The 19,851-nt window shown below is 58.9% G+C and overlaps 1 protein-coding gene across 2 annotated transcripts; it reads left to right on the forward strand.

Moving 5' to 3' along the window:
* Positions 1–2,947: 2,947 nt before the first annotated feature.
* TBX1 (T-box transcription factor 1) lies at positions 2,948–16,030 on the forward strand. 2 transcript variants are annotated; one of them, XM_054220063.1, is made up of 9 exons: positions 2,948–2,999; positions 4,252–4,371; positions 5,580–5,985; positions 9,253–9,354; positions 10,668–10,839; positions 11,060–11,215; positions 12,499–12,566; positions 12,776–12,876; positions 13,516–16,030. In XM_054220063.1, the coding sequence occupies exons 2-9, from the start codon at positions 4,338–4,340 to the stop codon at positions 13,929–13,931; spliced, it is 1,455 nt and encodes a 484-aa protein (XP_054076038.1). In that variant the 5' UTR covers positions 2,948–2,999; positions 4,252–4,337; the 3' UTR covers positions 13,932–16,030. The 2 variants fall into 2 exon arrangements, with proteins under 2 accessions (XP_054076038.1, XP_054076037.1); XM_054220062.1 differs by lacking the exon at positions 2,948–2,999 and having other exon boundaries at positions 4,188–4,371.
* Positions 16,031–19,851: the final 3,821 nt, after the last annotated feature.

A 19,851-nucleotide genomic window follows, 5' to 3' on the forward strand; every position in this document is an offset into this window, starting at 1 on the left:
ATCTTTCTTTCTTTCTATTTTTCTATTTTTCTAATGTTTCTTTGCTTTTCCTTCTTATCTTTCTTTCTTTCTATTTTTCTGTTTCTTCGCTTTTCCTTCTTATTTTCCTTTCTTTCTTTCTTTCTTTCTTTCTTTCTTTCTTTCTTTCTTTCTTTCTTTCTTTCTTTCTTTCTTTCTTTCTTTCTCTTGCCCTACTTTCTCTCTTTCTCACTGTCTTTCGTAGTGGGTAACACATTTGATTTTTGGAGTTGTTAGACAGATTGGTTAATTTTGGTTCCCATAGTTCAAATGTCAGTTGCAAAATAATACTAATAGTCGCCGTAGTCGGAGTAATAACGAGGATGACTGTAACTGTAATAACAGTACTCATCGATAACGGTCTCAAATTAAACGCCAGAAAATTCCCGTTTTTCCCGGGACCAGCGGGAGCCTCAGGCTTTTTTCACCTGCCGAGATCTCCCCGGTCTCATCTTTATTTCCCCCCTTACAACGAGTCCGCGGTTCCCGTTAGCCGAACCGCCACGAATTATCCCTGTTCCTCCAGCAGCACCGCTACCGGCAGCGCCGGCCTGTCCCGCACTGCTCTTTCCATCGCCGCGGCGGGCGGGCAAGCGCGGGGGCCGCGGGGTTCGCCCCCCCCGGGCTCGGCCGTGGGAGCCTGCCCGGGGCGCCCCGCCGCAGGGCTCTTCGTCTGGGAAGCGTGCGGAGAAATCAGCATGTGCGGAGCTGTGCGCGGAGCGCGGTGCCGGCCCTGCGCGGTCCCGCCCCGGCTTGCTGCCCCTGGCCCCCCGGCGCCGCCGTGCCAAGCCCGAGCAGGGCCGTGCGGGGCCGCCCCCGGCTCCCCCGCAGAGTCTGCGGCCCCCCCCCCCACCCCCGCAGCCCGGGCTCGCCGGGGGCCCGTCGGGGCGCAGGGGTTGGGGGGCGGGAGGGACGGCGGGGCCGGGCAAGGGCCGGGGGAGCGGGCAGAAAGGAGGGATCGCGGGAGGGACGGGAGGAGAGATGCGGACGGAGGGGTGAGTGCAAAGGGCGGACGGAGGGAAGGAAGGCGGCGGGGCTGTGTCCCCGCCGGGCCCCGGGGGCGCGGGGAGAGCCCGTCGTGGGGACCCGGGCACCTCCGCATCAAAAGAGCCGTGGCTCGGTGTGAGCACGGCCCCGGCGCTGGAGCGGAGCGGGGGTGTCCGCCTCCGGGGGCACCTGGCCTGGCCCGTGGGGAGCGGTGCCGGTGGGGAGACCCCTGCGAGGGAAGACGAAGGCGGCAGCCCGCGGTGTCCGCCCCCGCCTCGCCTGAAAGGTCTGGGGAATTGCGGGGTGCGGGGCCCAAACTGAAGGGGGCGGGGGGCGGTAGCGGATACCTGCTGCGGGGAGATTATCTTGTGGGGAGGGGTTGGGTGGGGGGCGGCAATGCTCGGGTCCGGGGCCTGGGGGCTGCCGTCAAGGGGGGACCGAGGAGTCGTTGCAACGCGTTGCTTTCCTCGGTGCCGCCACGGGCTTTTGCACCGCCGGGGCCCGAGCGTTTCGGAGAGAAGCAGATGTGTGTCGGCAGAGGATGGGGGGATCCTGCCCTTCTTCCCCGTCGGGCCCTCGGCGTTTCCGCAGTGCGGAGCCGTACCCGGCGGAGAGACGGCGGGGAAGCCCCGTCTTCCCCTCCCATCTGTGAGCCGGGGGCAGCAGAGAAACCCCCCTCGCCCTCTCCCTGGTGCCCTTCCGACATCCTCCGGGCTCCATCCATTCCCTCCCCGACGAGTGCGGAGCCGGGGGCAGAGTAGTATCGCTAACGGCGCGTTAGCAGCCCCCTCGGGCAGGCTGGATGCGCTGTGCAGCGCTCCGCCGATGCGGAGCGCACGGGGAAGGGGGCAGCGGCCCGCGGGGCTGGGCGAGCGCGGCCTCTGGGTTAGGCCCTTTTGGGGGTGCAGGAGAGGGGACGATCCCACCGCGCCGTGCCGCCCGCTCCCTCGGCTTTGCTCTGCCGCTGAGGGGTCCCCCAACGCGGGGGAGCCGGGGCTGGTTGCGGCTCAGCTCCGTCCGGCTCCGCTCACGCCTGCGGGAGCCCGGCGCGGCCTGCGCGGTGTGGGGAGCGGGGCGGCGGGGTCCCTCTTGGGGATGTGGACCTTCCAGCTGGGGCTTTACCTAGGGAACAGGGAAGGAGAAGGGCATAAACCTGGGAAACGGTGCGGGCAAGCAAGGCACGGGCAGCAACCCCGAGCGCCCCGACTCTGCTGGGGCGCTGCATTCGGGGCTTTTCTCGGTTTCCAGGAGGGAATATTTTCTTTCCTCCTGGGGCAGAGGCTTCCCAGAGCCGGGCACACCTCGGGGAAGGGGCTGGTGCCTCGCGTCCGAGCTCCCGGAGGCGGTTTGCAGCTCGCACTTGCGATTCCTCGCTTTCCTCCGATATCTCCCCGAGATGCCCTAACGAAATCCCTTCCCCTCCTCCTTGTATTGCCGCCAGGTGAGCAGCGCGGGTCAACACCGGGACACCCTTGCCCGTGGCGTGTCCCCGAGCTCGGGGTAGACACTGTCCCGGCCGGCAACCGCGCTGCCAGGAGCAGCGAAGAAACTAAACACCGATCGTGTCACGCTCTGCCCTTATGCCGTTAGCTGCAGGAACATATGCTCAAATATGTAAGAGTCGTCTAGATTTTTCTCTGCAAATATTTTTACCACATCCAAAGATAATATTTCAACAGAAGAATCAAGCCCCGCAGGCTACAGACGGGGCAGCTATATATAACCCGCTTGCTCACTCCGACTCTCCGCGCATCGCTCGGGTTATGCAACCCCCGGCTCGGCGGTAGCCACCGGCGCGCCCCACGGCTCCGCCCGCCCCGTCGGGGCATTCCCCCCGGGACCTCGCTGCGGCCACCCTCCCGGAGGCACCGGCACCGGGGCTGGGACCGGGGCCGGGCCGGGCCCCGTGGGGCGGGCGCGCCGCCTCGCCCCGCGCCGATGCGGAGAAAGGGCCCGGGGGAAACAGCGGCGCTCCGAGGGGCCGGTGCCGGGCGGTGAGTAGCGCCTGACGCTCGCCGGGGCAGGGAGGGAAACCGGGGCGGCCCTCCCCGGCGCCAGGCGGACCATGCAGGTGCTGCCGATGGAGCGGGCTCTGACGCCGGGCCGGGCAAGGGCTCGCTCGCGCCTCGCCGGTGGTTTTCCGTTTTCTCCGCTTTTTTCTGCGAAGGAAATCGTTCGAACGCCGGCGGGTGCTTTGGGGGTTTGGTGGCCGGGGGCTAGGAGGGTCCCATCCAGCTCCGGCGAGGCGGCCGGCGGTACCTGCGCCCGCAGCGCACCCCGACGTGCCGGCCCCCGCCTGCCGCCGACGCCCCGCGGCCGGGCCGGGGCAGCCCGCGGTGGACGCGGGCTGGAGGAAGGCAGCGATCCTGCCTCTCGGTGCCGGACATCCGCAGCGCGACGCCGGGCTCGGCTCGGCTGGGCTCGGCTCTTCCCTTCCCGTCGGCCGGCTCCCGGCGCCGTGATTGACACCGCCGGCCCCTCCGCCCGCCCCGCAGCACATCCCATCCCTCCCCGCCGGCCGCTCGCCGTGCCCGGGAGGCGGGGAAGGGCCTCCCCAGCCCTTTGACACCGTCTCGGCAGGAGTTTCACTTCGCTTTCGCCGCCGCCGCCGCCGCCGCTTCTGCAGGCAAACACCCCCGGCTTCCATGTGACGCCTCCCAGCCACTGAATGGGGGAAAGCGCCTATAAGGGAGCCACTTTCCCTACGTGCAGGAGAAAAGGAGGGGACGGGGGGGCAGAAGCAGGAGCTGGTGGCCGGGGGGAAGGGAAGGGAGAAAATAAATTAATAAATCGCAGGGAACGAAACTGGGGGGAGAGAAACTGAGACCCCAGGGAAGAAATTTGTGGGGTTATTTATTTATTCCCCCCCCCCCGGTCCCCTCTCGCTGACAAGGCTCGATCCGGCCGTTGCGGTGCTCGGAGCTGGCTGCAAAAGGCCCCGGGGAAGTTTCTTGCTCCCTAACGCCCTTCCCGGGGGGGAGAAGGCCAGGGTTTGGGTTGTTTTCTGTTGTTTTGGGTTTTTTTTAAGCTTCCCTCCCCCCCCCCGCCCCGTCTGGAAGGAGGGGGGTCCCGCTCGCACCTCCCTGGATGGTGCGGTAGAAAGGAGGGGAGTGAGGGGGTGGGAGGGGGGGCTCGTGGTGGGAGGCTGCCGCGGCTGCTGCTCCTGCATTGGTGTCTCCCCTATGGACGAAAACAGCCCTCTGTCTCCCAAGGCAAATGCTTTCAGTATCGCCTCTCTGATTTCAGTCGCCGCCGCCGCCGAGCAAGCAGGGAGGGGAGCGCTGGAGGAGCGCGGCCGTGCGCCCGCCCGCCCCGGCTGCCACCCGCAGAAGATGCACTTCAGCACCGTCACCAGGGACATGGAAGGTGAGCGCCGCGCTCGGCCCCGCGGGGCCGCGGGGGCCCGACCCCCGGCCACCGCCTCTCGGAGGGTTTTCACGCGTCCCGGACCGGCGGCAGGGCCGGGGGCAGCGCGGTGAGTGCGGCCCGCCCGCGGGGCCGCTCTGAAGGGGCTTTGCCGTGCCCCTCCCGGCACGCCCGGGCCCCCGCAGCCCTTCCTTGGAGAATAAGGCTCTGCCCGTGCCCCGGTGGCGGCTTCCGACGGCTCCGCCGCTTGGCCCCGCGTCCCCTCGGAGGTGCTGGAGCATCCTCCGGCGGCGCCGGCCGTTCCCGGCGCAGCGGCGGGCCGCGGGTCGGCTCCCGCCGGCTTTGCAGCCCCTGTCCGGCCTGGGGGCCGCGGCGGAAATAACTCAAGAGACCCTCAGGACCTCGAGGAGCCTGTCAGCATCGTCGGGGATCCGAAGGAGCCGTCCGTTCCCCGCAGCGGCCTGCCGTGCGCCGCAGGGCCCGCTCGGGTTCGGCTGCGCGGCCGCCGCCGTCCCGGCGCTCCCTGACGCGGTCCCGGAGCTTTGCTTTTGTCCCGTCCGTGTCCCCTCTCTCGCCCGGGGATGGAAAGAAGGGGGGAATTGCCAAACCAGATCCGCTTTCCCCTGTCAGCCGCGGCCCCAGAGCGGGGGACGTTACCTGCAGCACCGTAGCTACACGGAAATAAGAACCGGATTCTTTCTTTGAGTTTTCCCCTCCTCTTTTTTTTTTTCTTTTTTTTTCTTTTTTTTTTTCTTTTTTTTTGGAGGGGGAGTTTGCTTTGTCCTAAATCGTGTGCGGCGAGGGAGGCCTTCTGCAGAGATAGCACGGGCTCTGCACCGCCGCGGCTCTTGGCAGATCTCTCGGGTTTGCAAAGGAAAAAAAAAAAAAAAAAAAAAAAAAGAAGAAGAAGAAAAAAAGAAAAAGGAAAAAAAAAGAGCCGAGGCAGGCAGGCAGCGGGAGCAGCGAGCTCCCCGCCTGCCCCGGGGGGAGCGGGGCTGGGGCCAAGCAAAGCGGAAAGGGGGAGGCGCCCCGCGGGGCTGGGCGCGGGGCAGAGAGGCGGAGGGCACCCCGCGGAGCGGCGCGGAGCGGCGCGGAGCTGGGGGGGAAAGCGGGAGCCGGAGCGGAGTCCTGACCGCCTGTTTTTGGAATGATTTCAGCTATCTCCAGCCCCTGGCTCACCCAGCTGTCCCATTTTTGCGATGTTGCAGCTTTCACGGCCAACAGCCTGAGCAGCCTGAACGCCTCCGGGGGGTACCACCTCTCCCCCTCCCCGGGGGACCCGTACGGACAGCATGAGCCGCCGCACTACGAGCCCTGCACGGCTCAGCAGCACCCGCACCCGCCGCCCCAGCCCCAGCACGGCTACCCCTTCGGCGGGGCGGCGGCCGGGGCCAACCCGCCGCCCCCCGGCCCCGAGCCGCCCGAGGGCGCCGGGGGAGCCGCGGCGGGGCCGGCCGCCGTCTCGGGCTGCTCGGCGGGGGCGGCCGCCGCGGCCAAGGCGCCGGTGAAGAAGAACCCCAAGGTGGCCAACGTGAGCGTCCAGCTGGAGATGAAGGCGCTGTGGGACGAGTTCAACCAGCTGGGCACCGAGATGATCGTCACCAAGGCCGGCAGGTCAGTGCGGAGCCCCCGAACGGCCCCGGGCGAGCCGGGGCGGGAGGGCCCGGCCGGAGGCGGTTTGGGAGAAAATCGAGGCTGGCCAAGGGCGAGCGGCAGAGCGGCCCGGCCCGGCCGTTCCCGTCATTTGATCCTAGCGCTTCTCCGGGGGGGAAACCTGCGAGCTCTTGCGGCCCGAAGGCCTCGGGCGCTGCGGGGAAGAAAGCGGAGCTCCTGCGGGCTGGGGGCGAAGGCGTGCAGGGGGGGGGCGGGCAGGGCGGCCCGGGGGAGCCGCTCCGCCGCCGGGTTTCGCTCCCGCTGAAACGGGCGCCGAGCTCCGCCGGGCGCCTTCGGCTTTCGGTTACCCCGCACGGGACTCGGATCCGTGTTTGCGGAGGACACGGTGCCCCCGGGGCGGACAGCAACGGCACGGAGCGGGGGGCGGAAGAAAAAGCTAACAAACAACCCCGTGCAATACCTGAAACGAAATAATTTTTTAGCACGGGCAGATCTTTTCCTTCCGGCGGGGACGCAAACAGACCCTAATTCCGCACCTTGAAACGTCCTCCGGGACTGACGCGTTTCCCGACTATCGAGTAACGAGCGCGGCCGAGCCCGGCTCCCCTCGGCCCTGCTGCGGCTCGGCGGGACCCCGCGCCCGGCCGCGGAACAAAAGAGGCGGCGGATGCGGCCGCGTTAGAAACGAGCAAAACATGTAGGGAGAAGAGGAGCCCCAATTACGGTTGTTAATTACTACATTTAATTGCGATGGCCGGGAAGCGCTCGGGCAGGCTCCGGGCAAACGCTGCTTTCGGGGGGGCGAGCGCATTGCTCGGGCTCCGGCCTCTTCCCTTGATTTAAAGCGATCCGACGGGGGGGAGGAAAGAAAAACAAACAGTTTAACCAATGCCCCGGTGCTCGCTCTCAGTTAGCCCCGGGGAAGGCGCGGCGGCGGCTGGACCCCGGGCACCGCCGCAGCCCCCGCCGCCGGGGGAGAAGTGCGCAGCGCGGCCGGGCGGGCTCCGCTCCGAAAGGGCCCGGCACAATGCGCTCCCGCTCTCCCGACAGCGCTTTTGAGGGTCCCGAAGGTGCAAAAAAAAAAAAAAAAAAATTTTCATACACACAGTTGTATTTTTTTTTTTAAATTAGCAGTTTACTAAAATTTAAAAAATCACCACGGTGCCCGGTGGAAAAGCAGCCGGCGGAGGGTCCGGCGCTCGCGGCGGGACCCCGGGCGTGATTTCCCGCAGACGGTGCCCGCCCCGGTGCCGGGTCGCGCAGCCCGGTGTCTCCGGCCGCGGCCCCTGCGCCCGGCGCCGGGCTCGGCGCTGCTTCCCTTAGCGGAAAAGGTCGTTCGGGCTCCAGGCGGAGGCTCTCTGCAAACAGGAGCTCTTCGCTCTGGCTTTCTTCGCTCTCCCAGGACAGCGAAAGGATTGCAAATACCCGACTCAGAAAGGGTTCGGAAACGAACCAACTCGATTTGAATCAGGGGCTTTTCCTCCCCTCATCTTCGTTTATTTTATGACATCGATAAATCTCCAGACGGCGGGTAAAAACAGGAAAAAATGGGGTAAAACCAGCAGGAAAAGGCTCAGGGAAGGCGCTGCGAAGCCTGTTCTCTCCCAGCGCCTCTGGGCTGGCCCAGCTGTTTGTCTAGGTGGGTCTTATCATCTCGGGTTGTTTGTTTTAAAACTAAGTTTTAAAACAAGAAACACCGGAACTGGAGCTAATGGGGGCTTTTACACGTTTAAAAATAATAATAGCAGAGGGAGCGATTGGAAACGTCCTCCAGAGTTTGCTACAGCGTTACAGAGAGGGAGGCGCAGCCGCCCGATCCTGATGCTGCCCGGCAGCGCCGGGCCCGGACTGGAAGGAGCCGCGGGGCCAGAGCCCCGCTGCCCCATGGCGCTGGCCGCGGTGAAGGCAGGGCAGCCTTTCCTCGGCGGAGAGTAGCGGCACACAACCAAAAAAGCCCCGGGAAGAGGCACAGCAGGTCCAGCCGTGCGCCCTGAGAATGAGCCGGGGAGGGCTCTCGATGTCCGGGTTTGATCACGTTGTTTTTTCTGCGGGCGCTGGGAGTTTGGTTTTTCAACGGCTGCAAGCCCCTTCCCCGAAACGCCGCCCGCTGTCGCTCGCTTGGTTTCCTACTCGGCCGAAAAAAAATACATCAAACAAAAGCAAAGCCGTAACGAGCCCCGACGCGAGGGTGCATCATCGGCGTGTCCCGCCGTGGAGCCGCGGGCTGGGCCCTGTCCCCGGTGTGTGCAGAGGGAGGGAGGGACGGACGGGGCGGGCGCCCCGGCCCCTTCCCTTAGGCCACCCCCGATCGCATTTGCCCCACAGCCCCTCGAGGGAATCGTGTCCCCCCAGAGCGTGGGACCCGTGCCCCCGGCTTAGCCTGTGGTCCCTGGGGGTCTGCGCGGAGCAGAGCAGCGGGGACAGCCCCGGGAGCCCCGGGCTCCTTCCCGCGCTACTCTCGGGCCGCAAAGCTGCGGGGACCGGGAGCCCGATCGGACTCTGGCAACGAAGCAGAGGCAGGAGGGCTCTCGCTGGGAGATCCCGGTTGTCCTCTAGTCCTTGCCCGCCGCGGGGGGTGCATTTGCGCCTCCGGGCTGCGGGAGGTCTCCCGCTGGCCCCAGGGACCACACTGCTGCTGTAACCGCTGTTTTAAGGCGGACTCAAATTTAGGGAGGCAGAAGCTGCAGAAATGGAAATCGCTTGGTTCCCTGGGGACGTCCTCAGAAGGGCTCAGACGTGCCCCCCCGGACTGCCTGAGCCTCCCGGGGCTCTGCCTCTGTGTCTAGAGGGAGGGTAACGCCTTGCATCTGCCTCAAATCAAATCAGCTGGAAAGACAGGGAAACTGTGGGGAAGAAATTGTTTTCACTTGTGTCTCCCCATGGCAAAGGGGGAGGTGGCGGCGCTTGTTTCCCCCTGCCCTGGTCCCTGCGTCCTGCCGCAGTGGGGCATTTCGGGGGCGGGAGAGGTAGGGTCACTCCGCGCTGCCCCGGCTCGTCCTTCGGGATGCTGCCGGGGGACACCGCAGCTCCTGTCCGTCCCTCTCCCCCAGGCTGCCCGGCCGCACCTGCCTTTTCCTCACGTTCCGGCGGTTCCTGCGAGGGGAGCTGACATCGCGACCGGGCGTACGCCGGGGCTGCTGGAGGGGAAGCGCCGGGAAAGCTGCGGGACTCCCGCATCCGGCCCTGAGCACCCCTGGCCACCCGCGCCGGCCCCCGGGAGTCCCCGCTGCCCCTCAGCTCAGCTCTCTTCTCTCCCCTCTGTGCCAGGCGCATGTTCCCCACCTTCCAGGTGAAGATATTCGGGATGGACCCCATGGCTGACTACATGCTCCTCATGGATTTCGTCCCCGTGGACGACAAGCGATACCGGCAAGTAACACCCGCGGGCTCGGCGCTGCAGGAGATGGTGGGTCGCCGCCTCCCGGGGCTCGGGGACGCGTGCCTGGGCCCGACACGTGTCGGTGCGAGACGAGGAGGAGAGGAGGGATGCGGCTGTCCTGGGGTCCGTTTCACACCGGGAGCAGCGCGGGGCGCGGACCCGCAGGGCCCCCCATGGCTTTCGCCCAGCGCCCGGGGCCAGCGGGGCGCGCAGCAGCGCAGGCTTCCGCGGGGCGGCAGGGCAGGAGCTGCCTTGTCCTGCCCGGAAAAGCTCTCTCCGCCCCGCTGCTCCCCGTCTCCCCCCGGCAAATGCCCGTTCACCCGGTGCTCCCCGAGTGCCGTAGCCGCTCGGCGGGGGCAGCCTCCCGGCGGGTGTCCCGGGGCTGCGCCGTGCCCTCCGGGGAGCCCGCCGGGCGCTCGGGCGAAGAGAGTGGGGTTTGTGCTCTGGAAAGGCACCGGCCACAATCCCCTGCCCTTGTTCCCAGCGGCAGCGGAGGAAGGCCCTGGAAACCAGCGACTCGCAAGGCAGCGGCGCGGTCTGGTTTGCAACTCCTTTAATTTAAAGACAGTGAAAGGCGCATTATGTATTTAGCTTCAGATCAGGACGCCGAGCAGGCAGCCCGTGTAGGAATCGCAGGGTCCGATATATAAATATTTAGACAGATATCCAAATTCTCAGGGCGTCCTAGAAATGTTTGCTTGTCAAGGGAAGTGGGATATATAACATCCAATTGAGTATATCTTTAAAAAGTAATGTTTCTGCTCGAGTCCAATGGTGTCTAATTCCCCCTGTGCAAACACTGGCTTTTAAAGTAAACACGTATATATAGAAGATTGGTTTCTCTGTTTTAAATGTTACTGTTGAATATGTACTTTGAAAGAATGAAACAAGGCTGCTAAACTCTGGACCTGCTATTAATCTACACATAAATTTCCACTCTTCACTTAAAGCCAGAACATTACTGTATAGAGGGCTCCCTTTCACCTTTTTTTTTTTTTTTTTTTTAGAGGAAGAGGGAGCTTTTGTGGCTCCTCTCCCAAATCTGCGCAGGTAGCTATAAATTGCCTCTGTCCTGCAGATTTCTCTCCCGCCAGTTCCATCGGCGACCTGATAAAATATTATTTTTCCCTCGCAACGAGCCTGGCAGTGGAGAAGAGCTCGTTCCTCTCCTTTCCGTGGGAAGCGGGGGCGATGGGGCAGGCGGCGCTTCCCCCTCGCCGGGCCGGACCCTGCGGGGACACGGGGTGCGGCGGCGGCGGGAGCCCCGTGGGCTGCGGCTGAGGCTGCCTTCCCCTCCCGGCAGGTACGCCTTCCACAGCTCCTCCTGGCTGGTGGCCGGCAAAGCCGACCCCGCCACCCCCGGGAGGGTGCACTACCACCCGGACTCCCCGGCCAAAGGGGCACAGTGGATGAAGCAGATCGTTTCCTTCGATAAGCTCAAACTCACCAACAATTTGCTGGATGACAACGGGCATGTAAGTGTTCCCGGGGGAAGGTGTCAAACACGTGGCCGCACCGCGGGGGCAGCTCCCCGCGCCATGATTCCCGGGGTGCCCCCGCCGTTCCCCCCCCGGCCCCAGCCCCGCGGCTGCCCCCGACGGGGGCAGGGGAGCCGGCAGGGCCGGGGGCTGCGTTCTCCTCTGTCGATGCTCCGCCTGGATCAGTTATTGTCTCCTTGCTCGTTTTATCATTCAGATCATTTTGAACTCCATGCACAGATACCAGCCGCGGTTTCACGTGGTCTACGTGGACCCCCGGAAAGACAGCGAGAAATACGCGGAGGAGAACTTCAAAACCTTCGTCTTCGAGGAGACGCGCTTCACAGCCGTGACCGCCTACCAGAACCACCGGGTGAGGCGGCGGCGGGGCCCGGGGCAACGAAACAGGGGGGTGGGGGTCGCCTCGGAGGTACCACGGGCTGGAGGCCGGGCCGCGGGTGTCCGGCGGGGGTGTCCGGGGGTTCTGCCCCCTCCTCCTCCCCATCTGCTAAAGCCATTCGGGGCGGCGCAGGGAACCCGATCGCCGGAGCCGCGCCGGGGAAGCGCCTGAGCTCCAGCCCCACCGCCGGCTTCCCCCGCCCGAGGGGACCTCATTACCTGTGTAAACCCGAGCCCCGGGCTAGTTGGGGAAACGACAGGCTTCCCGCTGCGAAATGTCACTCACAATTTGTTTGGATAAATCTGCGATTTTACTTCTCTAAGCTCGCGGCGGTCTGTTCCTCCCCAGAATACAATTATATGCTAAAAAACGGAACAAAACGAAACAAAACAACCCGCCCTCCCTAATCTGATGCGGCTTTCTGGGCAGCGGTTAATCCAATTGCTTCTTTAAATCGCATCGGTGTAATGTAAAGAGCAGGAATCCCAGCCGCGAGCGCAAATACGATTTCATCCCGGGGCTCTCCACGGCGGCTGGGACCGCCCCGCTCCGGGCCGGGGCTCTCCCCGGGCCGCCGGCCGGGACACCCTCCGCAGCGGCTCCGAGCACATCGACCCGGGTGTTCCCCCCGCCCCCCCCCGCTCCCCGGGATGCCGCCCCGGAGAGGTGGCGGGACCGGAGCAAGGCTGTGCCTTTAAGGGGCTCCGGAGTCCCTCCCCGGCTGGCATTTGCCTGATGGCTCCGGACAGCTGCTCCTTCTCTCCTGCTTTCTATCAGTTTGACCTCTAAGGCTGGAATTGTCACTGAGGGGCTTAAAGTTTGTTTTTCAACCCATTCCGGAAACTCACAATCACATACTTTATCCGTGGATTTGCTTAAATATAGAAAATGTCCTGCCTTCTCCCCGGCGAATTAAATAAATACATAAGTATGATTTATCCAGTGATTTGTCTTAGCTGCTCCGGTGGTGACCCATATAATGTGGCATTTTCTTACAAGTGCATTTACACAGCTTTTGCAGCCGACTGGGGCTGCCTCACCCTTTGCCTTGAACTCATATTAGGTAGCATACTAGCCTGCGTTTTCTAATAGAGGGAAAGCACATGTTTGTGCTCCGTGGCTCCACCGGCCACCTGGGTCCTCTCCATTACACCAGGCACTGCCGACTCCCAAAGCCTTCTCAGGGACACACTCGCTGTCTGAGCAGGGAGCCCCGTGTATGCCACTTTGAGACATTTCCCCACTTCTCCTTACAGATCACGCAGCTGAAGATCGCCAGCAACCCTTTTGCCAAGGGATTCAGAGACTGCGACCCTGAGGACTGGTAAGGCTGTGTCTTTATTGACTACAACTACACCCCACTCTCACACCAGTTTTGCACGCACCTGCCCAGTTTACATTTGTGCAAGGCTTGCATGGAGTTCGGGGGGGCTGCCTTGGGCCCTGTTTGCCAGCTGCAGCTCATAGCAGCAATGCTCCAAGTGGTCATTCTGTTGGACCATCGGCTCCATAACACTTGTCCCCTTCTTCCAGGCCCAGGAATCACAGGCCAGGGGCCCTTCCTCTCATGAGCGCTTTCGCCAGATCCCGGAATCCAGTCTCTTCCCCAGCCCACCAGAACGGCACAGAGAAAGGTGAGAGCTGCAGCTGCTGGGGCAGCCTGGCACCCTGGAGCTGCTGGCCTGCAGGGCCAGTGCTGGGGCGCACGCTGGTGCACGGGCTGCAGCAGGCATGGCTCCATTGCTAATGAGCTTTGTGCTACCACCTCTTTTTAAACAAAAATAGCCACCTTCATAGCCTAATTAATTTTTTGGGGGTCTAAAATGCTCACTGCTGCTGTGCTTAAGCAACTCTGTTGCTTTAAAAACACTGCCCTTTAGGGTCCCGTTCGACTTTGGGCAGCAAGTTCGGGCTCCCAGGCAGGGATGCAGCGAGGCCGCAGGCTCCTCCGCCCACTGCCCTTCTAACGCGTCTGGGCAGCGCCTCGGGCCCGCCCGCTGCCCTTCGGGAGCCGCAGGCAGGCCCAGCGGCACCTCTGCCACCGGCCCCCGTGCCGTTACGCAGAGACAACCCCGGGCCTTCCAGCGCGCTCCGGGCCTGCGAAGTGAAGGGAAGTCAGTGTCTGGCGTTGCACAATGGCCGCGGCCCAGGGCGAGTGCCAGCCTGCCGGCTCGGCTCCGCTTGTCAGCCACCCCCGGGCCCCGCCGCGCACCCCGCGTTCGCCGCCGCGGCCCCGCGCCCGGCCGCCCCCCGTGACGCTTGTGCCCCCGCAGATGCCGCCGAGGGCCGCCGGGAGCCGGAGCGGGAGGCAGCGGGGGGGCCGCCGCTGCCGGCCGAGGCCGCGCACCAGCAGCTCCTCTCCCGGGTGCTCAGCCCCGCGCTGCCGGGTGGCGGCGGCGGCCTCCTGCCCCTGGGCGGCGGCCGGCCCAGCCCGCCCCACCACGAACTGCGCCTGGAGCCCGCCGCCTCGGAGCCGCTCCACCACCACCCCTACAAGTACCCGCCGGCGGCGGCCGCCGCCTACGACCACTACCTGGGGGCGAAGAGCCGGCCCACCCCGTACCCCCTCCCCGGCATCCGCGGGCACGGCTACCACCACCACCACCATCACCACCACGTGAACGCGGCGGCCGCCAACATGTACTCGCCGGCCGGGCCGCCCGCCAACTACGACTACGGGCCCCGGTAACGGCCCCGCCGAGCCGCCGCGGCGCGAGGACCGCCCTGCCCCCTTCCCGCCTTTCCCTCTCTTCCCGCCTTACGAGTGAGCTGATAGGCCAGCGTGACTGATCGACAGCCGGAGAGCCCAATCGCAGGAAGCCGGGCGCCCCCTTCACGCTCCCCACCCGCCGTGAGGGCGGTGGCGGTGGGGGCCCGGGTCGCCGGGTGCTGCCCACGGCGGTGTGACCCGCAGCTGCACTTTGATAAATGAAGCCATATGCCGTGATCTCCCTTCTCCTTGCCCCCGCGCCTCCATCCGTGCAGGCTCCCTCGAGCGTGCCGGGCACCGAGGGCTATCAGGCCGCTAGGAAGTGGTGGGAGGACGGGGGAGCAGCCGCCGTGAGGTGACTTTCCCCCTTCTCGCTCCTGCCGGGTTTCCTGATGGAGACTTGGTGATTTTTGCCGCTGGTTTTGTCGCTGGCACGGGTGTTTCCCATCCCACCAGGATGGGTAACGTTAGCACCGAGCAGGGAGGGTGGTGGGGCTGGCCGTGAGCTCCACCAGGCCCGGGGATGGAGTGTAATTATGCACATGTAAGTCTCTCTCTTACCTCGGGGACACTCGGCCTCCTTCACAGTTGGCTCAGGTGGTTCTTTGAGGAGACTGTCAAATGGAAGCAGAGTTTAGCTTAAGGGAACACTTTGAATCTTCACTGTCAGAACTAATTGTCCCCTTCTCCCCCAGACCTGATCTGCTCCTCAGTTTTAGGGTTCATTGGGGCAGCTTAACCACAACAGCATTTGAGCTGTTGAGAAGAGCCCATGGCCAAGAACACAGCCATGTACAGCGTCTTGTTTTCACAACAATGGATACTGAGGTTTAAAAACCACCCTGGGGGTGGGGAGAGTACCCGCAGAGTTTAGGCTGTGTATTCTCAGCAATAGTTTGTAAACTGGCTGCTGCCCAGGCAGCCTCACAGTGCTGCCTTCTAGCACCCTTCCCTGAGCTCTTGATGCTCTGCTGTTGAGAGGTGCCTTTTAGAGGAACTTCAGGGTTTTTTCCCAGAATGCCTCACCCCTTATATTTGGCTGACCCAAACTGCAGTAGTCCCAAAGCACCTATTCTGCACCTACCTGCTTGCTGCATCTTCCCTCTTAAAGCTGGTAAGTACTCTTTTCTTTTTTTCTTTTAACATCTTCCTTCAAGTAGGCTTTCCTTATTGTTCAAAAGATGGGCCCGTTCATCACAGTTTCTCCAGTGAAGTGTTTTGAATAGTTGGCTTGTGTTTTTTGTCAGATGCTCACCGAAAGGCAGTCCCTTTGTGTTCAGAGAAGGTATTGAACAGCTCCTCAGCTGCGCTGGTATACAGTATTATGAACACTTTCCTGATTCTTCCATGTGACTCTATGAAAAGAAAGGGGTTATTTTTATTTTTTTTTTAAGTCCTCTATTCATCCATGTTTGTGCATTTTCACTACAAAACTTTAAAAACATAATCTTTCCCTTGTGCAGGTGGCAGTGTTAATAGCAATGTTTATTGTGTCTCTGGTAGCGGGCTTTGGGCTTCCAAAATGTTTTGGAAGGGTTTAAGAAGGGATGCAGGCTAACATGAATATTTTATGTAATTTTTTTTCTGTTATAAAAAATATATCTGGATCCATGAAAAAGACTTGTGCGAGAAATATGTATTTTATTTGACATTTGCAGTGAATTGTGAGATTCTTAGTGTCTGACTGAACCATAATTAATGTCCTCAGAAAGGTTGATGTAAAATAGCCTTGTGTTTATTATTAGTCAGTGGGTAATGGCTCTCGGATGTGCTCTGTTGCTTTGCCGCTGTTATTTCAGAGTTTTCAGTATGATTTGTTATCTGTAAACTGGTTAGTGCCAAAGCTTTGGTCAAACGTTTAATGAAGTTGTTATATTTATTATTTCTTTCAAAGGTTATACAGACTTTTTTTTTTTCCTTGATAGTTGCAGTGTAGGAAAAAAGTGAAGACAACCAAAGAATCATACCTGGAAACAGTGTAGATACGTGTAGATATTTGTAGATATATGTAGATAATCTTATTTCATTTAAACTGAAAAGACATTGGACAGTGACATTTATAAATATTTTTCCTCTTCTTTCTTTCTGTCATTTCTTGTTTGATTACTTGTGTATATTTGTCAGTTTGTCTGCTCTGAAGTCTAAGCCTCCCCTACAAAACGAGGTCACTTAAATAAGGAAGGAATAGTAAACTGGAGCTGTTCAGTCTGAACAAATAGTGAATCTCTATAGGCAAATGCTCCTTCCCTTCTCGCTCCCTGGTTGCTGGAGCTGCCCATGGCCGTGGTGATCTATCCTTATGCAAGAACTTGCAGGGTTGGGGTCCTGGGTCGAAATGGATATGGTACACTTCTGTTTGTATTGGTAAGCACCTGTCTTCTTTAAACATACACAGAGTGCTGCAAGAAGCTTCACTGGCTCTCAGTGCAGACTGGCCTTTTTCAAACGTACTTTACTGCATAAGAGCTGAGAGGACTGCATGACCCAACACACCAAGACTAAACTGTGCTCTTACAGAAAGTGACTCAAAGTCCTTACCTTGACTGTAGGAAATTTAATTTATCTCCGTTAGAAGAAGAGAAAATCACAGCACTTCAACCTATGGCTGTAGGCAGGGGGCCCTCAGGATCACTAGTCTATCCTCTGTGCTAGAAGAACCACTACAGAAGTTCTGTGAATGGGAAGGAGAGACCATGCAGCTGTTTCAAGACTTCAGTTTTAACTATGAAAATGATATTCCTAACCTTGATTTTAGACCATCAACATGCAAGGTGCTTATATATGTTAGTATTAAGTATGTTACCAGCCCATTTCATGTCATGTTTTAGCTTTTAAATCAAGGTTCTTCAGGGCTTTGACTAGTGTTTCCTCCTTGTATCGCTATGTCTAACTCACCGGATGGGAGCGCTCCAGATACAGAAAGCAAGCAGGGTTATTTTTCTATCACAACAAAAAATCCACTTCAAACAAACAACACCCCCCCACACTCTGCCGTAACACTGCACACTGAGTAGTAGAAACCTTTTGAGAATCACTGAAAATCTGTAACACTTTAATTTCATGTTACCTGTCAGCCAGTTAGTCAAGATATATCATGTACAGGCCATGCCTTATCTATAGGTATTGCAGTTTCACTTGAAAAATGACTTTGTGTGATTTGATTACATGTATGTTTAAACTTCACTCAGTACATGCCGTCACCAAGGCCCATGGCACATACTCGGAAAGAAGGCTGCAGCATTTCCAGACAATACATCCACTTATGGTCGCCTCAAGTCACACATAACAGTGTATATTTAAAAGCTGCTGGTAAAACAGGCCCAAGCACAGAGGTTACAAGCACCCTTTGTCTCTTCCAAACAGGGCTACAGAATAAATTAGCCATGTGGCTCCATTTTCCAGTGGTACAGGCTGAATTTACTGATTGCTCCAAACCTCTGAAAACCGCATCACTTACCTCAGTGGATAAATACAGGGTTAGGCACCCAGAGGTGAAACAAGGGAGGTCTTTGCTTGATCACTTACCCCAAACACTGGGGATAGCTTAGGGTTTCAGGAATGGGTTTTTGTTGTTGTTGGTTTTATTTTTTTCCCTGCTCATGGATCTGACTAAATTCAATGTAGGATAGGAGCATGGGGATGAGACTTCTGTGTGCTTGCAGTGTTCATGCACGTGACTTACACACTTCATGGATGTACTTTTTAATCTTTCCTCCTGTTCAGGGAGACCCTAGAACTGCTTTGGGTGGAACTGTGAAGGTGGTCCCCAGTCGATGCCTCTCAGCATCCCGGGGTGTTGGCATCTCTTCAGTCAATCTCAAGTGTGCATATGCATGGCCATTGCCAGGGGAGCAAGTGCTCTGGCTTCATTCATGCTACGGTCTGTGCAACAGTGGGTTGCAGTGTGGGGAATGACCCAGGGCTGCAGTAGGCATAAAAAGGCATTTTGCAGCCACCAGGCCACTGGGGGAAGTGTGGGTCTCCCATGAACTGGGGGCTTCCTAGTGCATCCCTACAAGGAGCTGTGGCTAGTGGGGCTGCAGGGCTCAGGGCCACCTCAGCTGGTGTGCTGTCCTCCCTGCCAAACATGCCTTATTCTTGCCACCGCGTGGAGTTCGGCTTGTGGCACCTAGATGCCCGGCCAAGGGGCAGCCGCACCTTCATCTGGTCTGAAAAGAGTCAGAAAGGCAGGGCCGCTCCTGCCGTGCATATGTGCCTACGTAAAGGCACCCCTATAGCCGTTGGGAACAAGTCAGGGACCTACAGATTGGGTTTGGGGTGGAAGCTGAGCCCTGCTGCCCGGAGGAGAGCTGGAAGAGCTATCGCAGCAGTACATGCAAAGCGAGTTTTAGCATCTTCCTCCAAGGAGCTCAAAAAGTTGCTGTGAGCCTGTTGAAAGCGGCGGGGTGGAGGGTGGGGGAACGTGTGTGTGCACATACGTGTTCTGGTCCTGTTGCTTTTCCTTCTGCTCTTCAGTTTCCCGATGGGTTGAAAACAAACACGGTTTTGCTGGCAGAGCGTTGAGACGGTGGGTGCGATGGTCTGACCCGCCATTTTTGTGAACGGCCGGTGTGGCCAGGAGGTGCTGCCTTGTCGCGGGAGCGGGCTTCGGGGGTGCCGGGCGTGCCGCGGCCCCGCTGTCCGGCGTGCGGCCGAGGCGCTCCCGCCCGGCCGTGCCTGAAGAGCCGGCTCCCTCCAGAGGGAAGAGCCGGGCATCGCACCCCCGGGTCGCGCACACGCGGGAAAAGAGCCCTCGAAGAACTCGTGTCCAAAATTGCAAATACGCAATCTGAGAGAAAAATATAGGTTTGCTTTATAAAGCAAAGATTTGATCTTTGAAGCTCACAGGCATAAATAAGGAAGGGCAGTAATCTGTGAGTTAGAATTTGAAGGTAATCAGCCAGCAATAGTTCAGCTGTCGCTATAAGCTGGTGTTACGAAGAGTGGAGCCTGCTAGTGTAGAGGCTAGTATGTAACTTCTTTCTAAACGTATGCATTTTTTTCTTCATTTAATTATTCTAATTCAGTTGATCAGTAAGATATTTAATTTACGTGAGTGTTTGACACAACTAGATGAAAGCGACCATACCCAAAGATTTCTATTACTGGCCATTATCATGAGCACAGCGTGTGCTTATAAAATGTGCTCTCTGTTAAAGCGAGACACCCATTGTCTGTGCGAATCTAGTTGGCATATCAGAGGTTTGCTAATCTCCAAGAATGGTACTTCATACTTTTTTCTGCCCATTATGTCGTACGCACAATCGGTGCAAAAGCTGGTTTTGAAGATATATATTAATTTTGAAAAATATGGACATGTCCCATATACAGTATATATGTACATGTACAAGTCTGCTTTTCAAAGGTCTACCTTCCTTCAGGAAGTCTATGTAAAGTACTGTGTGTGTTGCATATGCCAGAAAAATGCACTCATTCCCCCCATTAATAGAAATGACCTATTATAAATTTACCAAAGATACCATAGTTTTATAAATTGGCCACATATGTCTGTGTAATATATTTATTATATCACATTTCATAGCATTTCTGTTTTATGAAATTCAGCCTTGAATATGTCACATATGTTTTGCATATATGTGCAATAGTCAGCCAAGTATATCTGAGTAAAGTATGATAAATGCGTTCTTTCCATATGGGAAATTAAATGTTTTTCCAGATTTAAAAAAAAAAAAGTTTATGAAGAGCAGCCGATACAAAATAATTACAATAAATCACTCACTTCTATTTAGGTTAAAATTGTAAATTTGAACTAGTAAGAAAGTGATTAAGAACAAAAGCCATAAAAGTCACATTTAGGACCTAATTCTATAAGGAGACAGAGCAGCATAAGGGGAAATGCATACGCACTTTCAAGGCTAGCTGCTGCATGGTGTAAAAT

Source organism: Rissa tridactyla, chromosome 13, assembly GCF_028500815.1.
Source record: "Rissa tridactyla isolate bRisTri1 chromosome 13, bRisTri1.patW.cur.20221130, whole genome shotgun sequence".
NCBI classification, from domain to species: domain Eukaryota; kingdom Metazoa; phylum Chordata; class Aves; order Charadriiformes; family Laridae; genus Rissa; species Rissa tridactyla.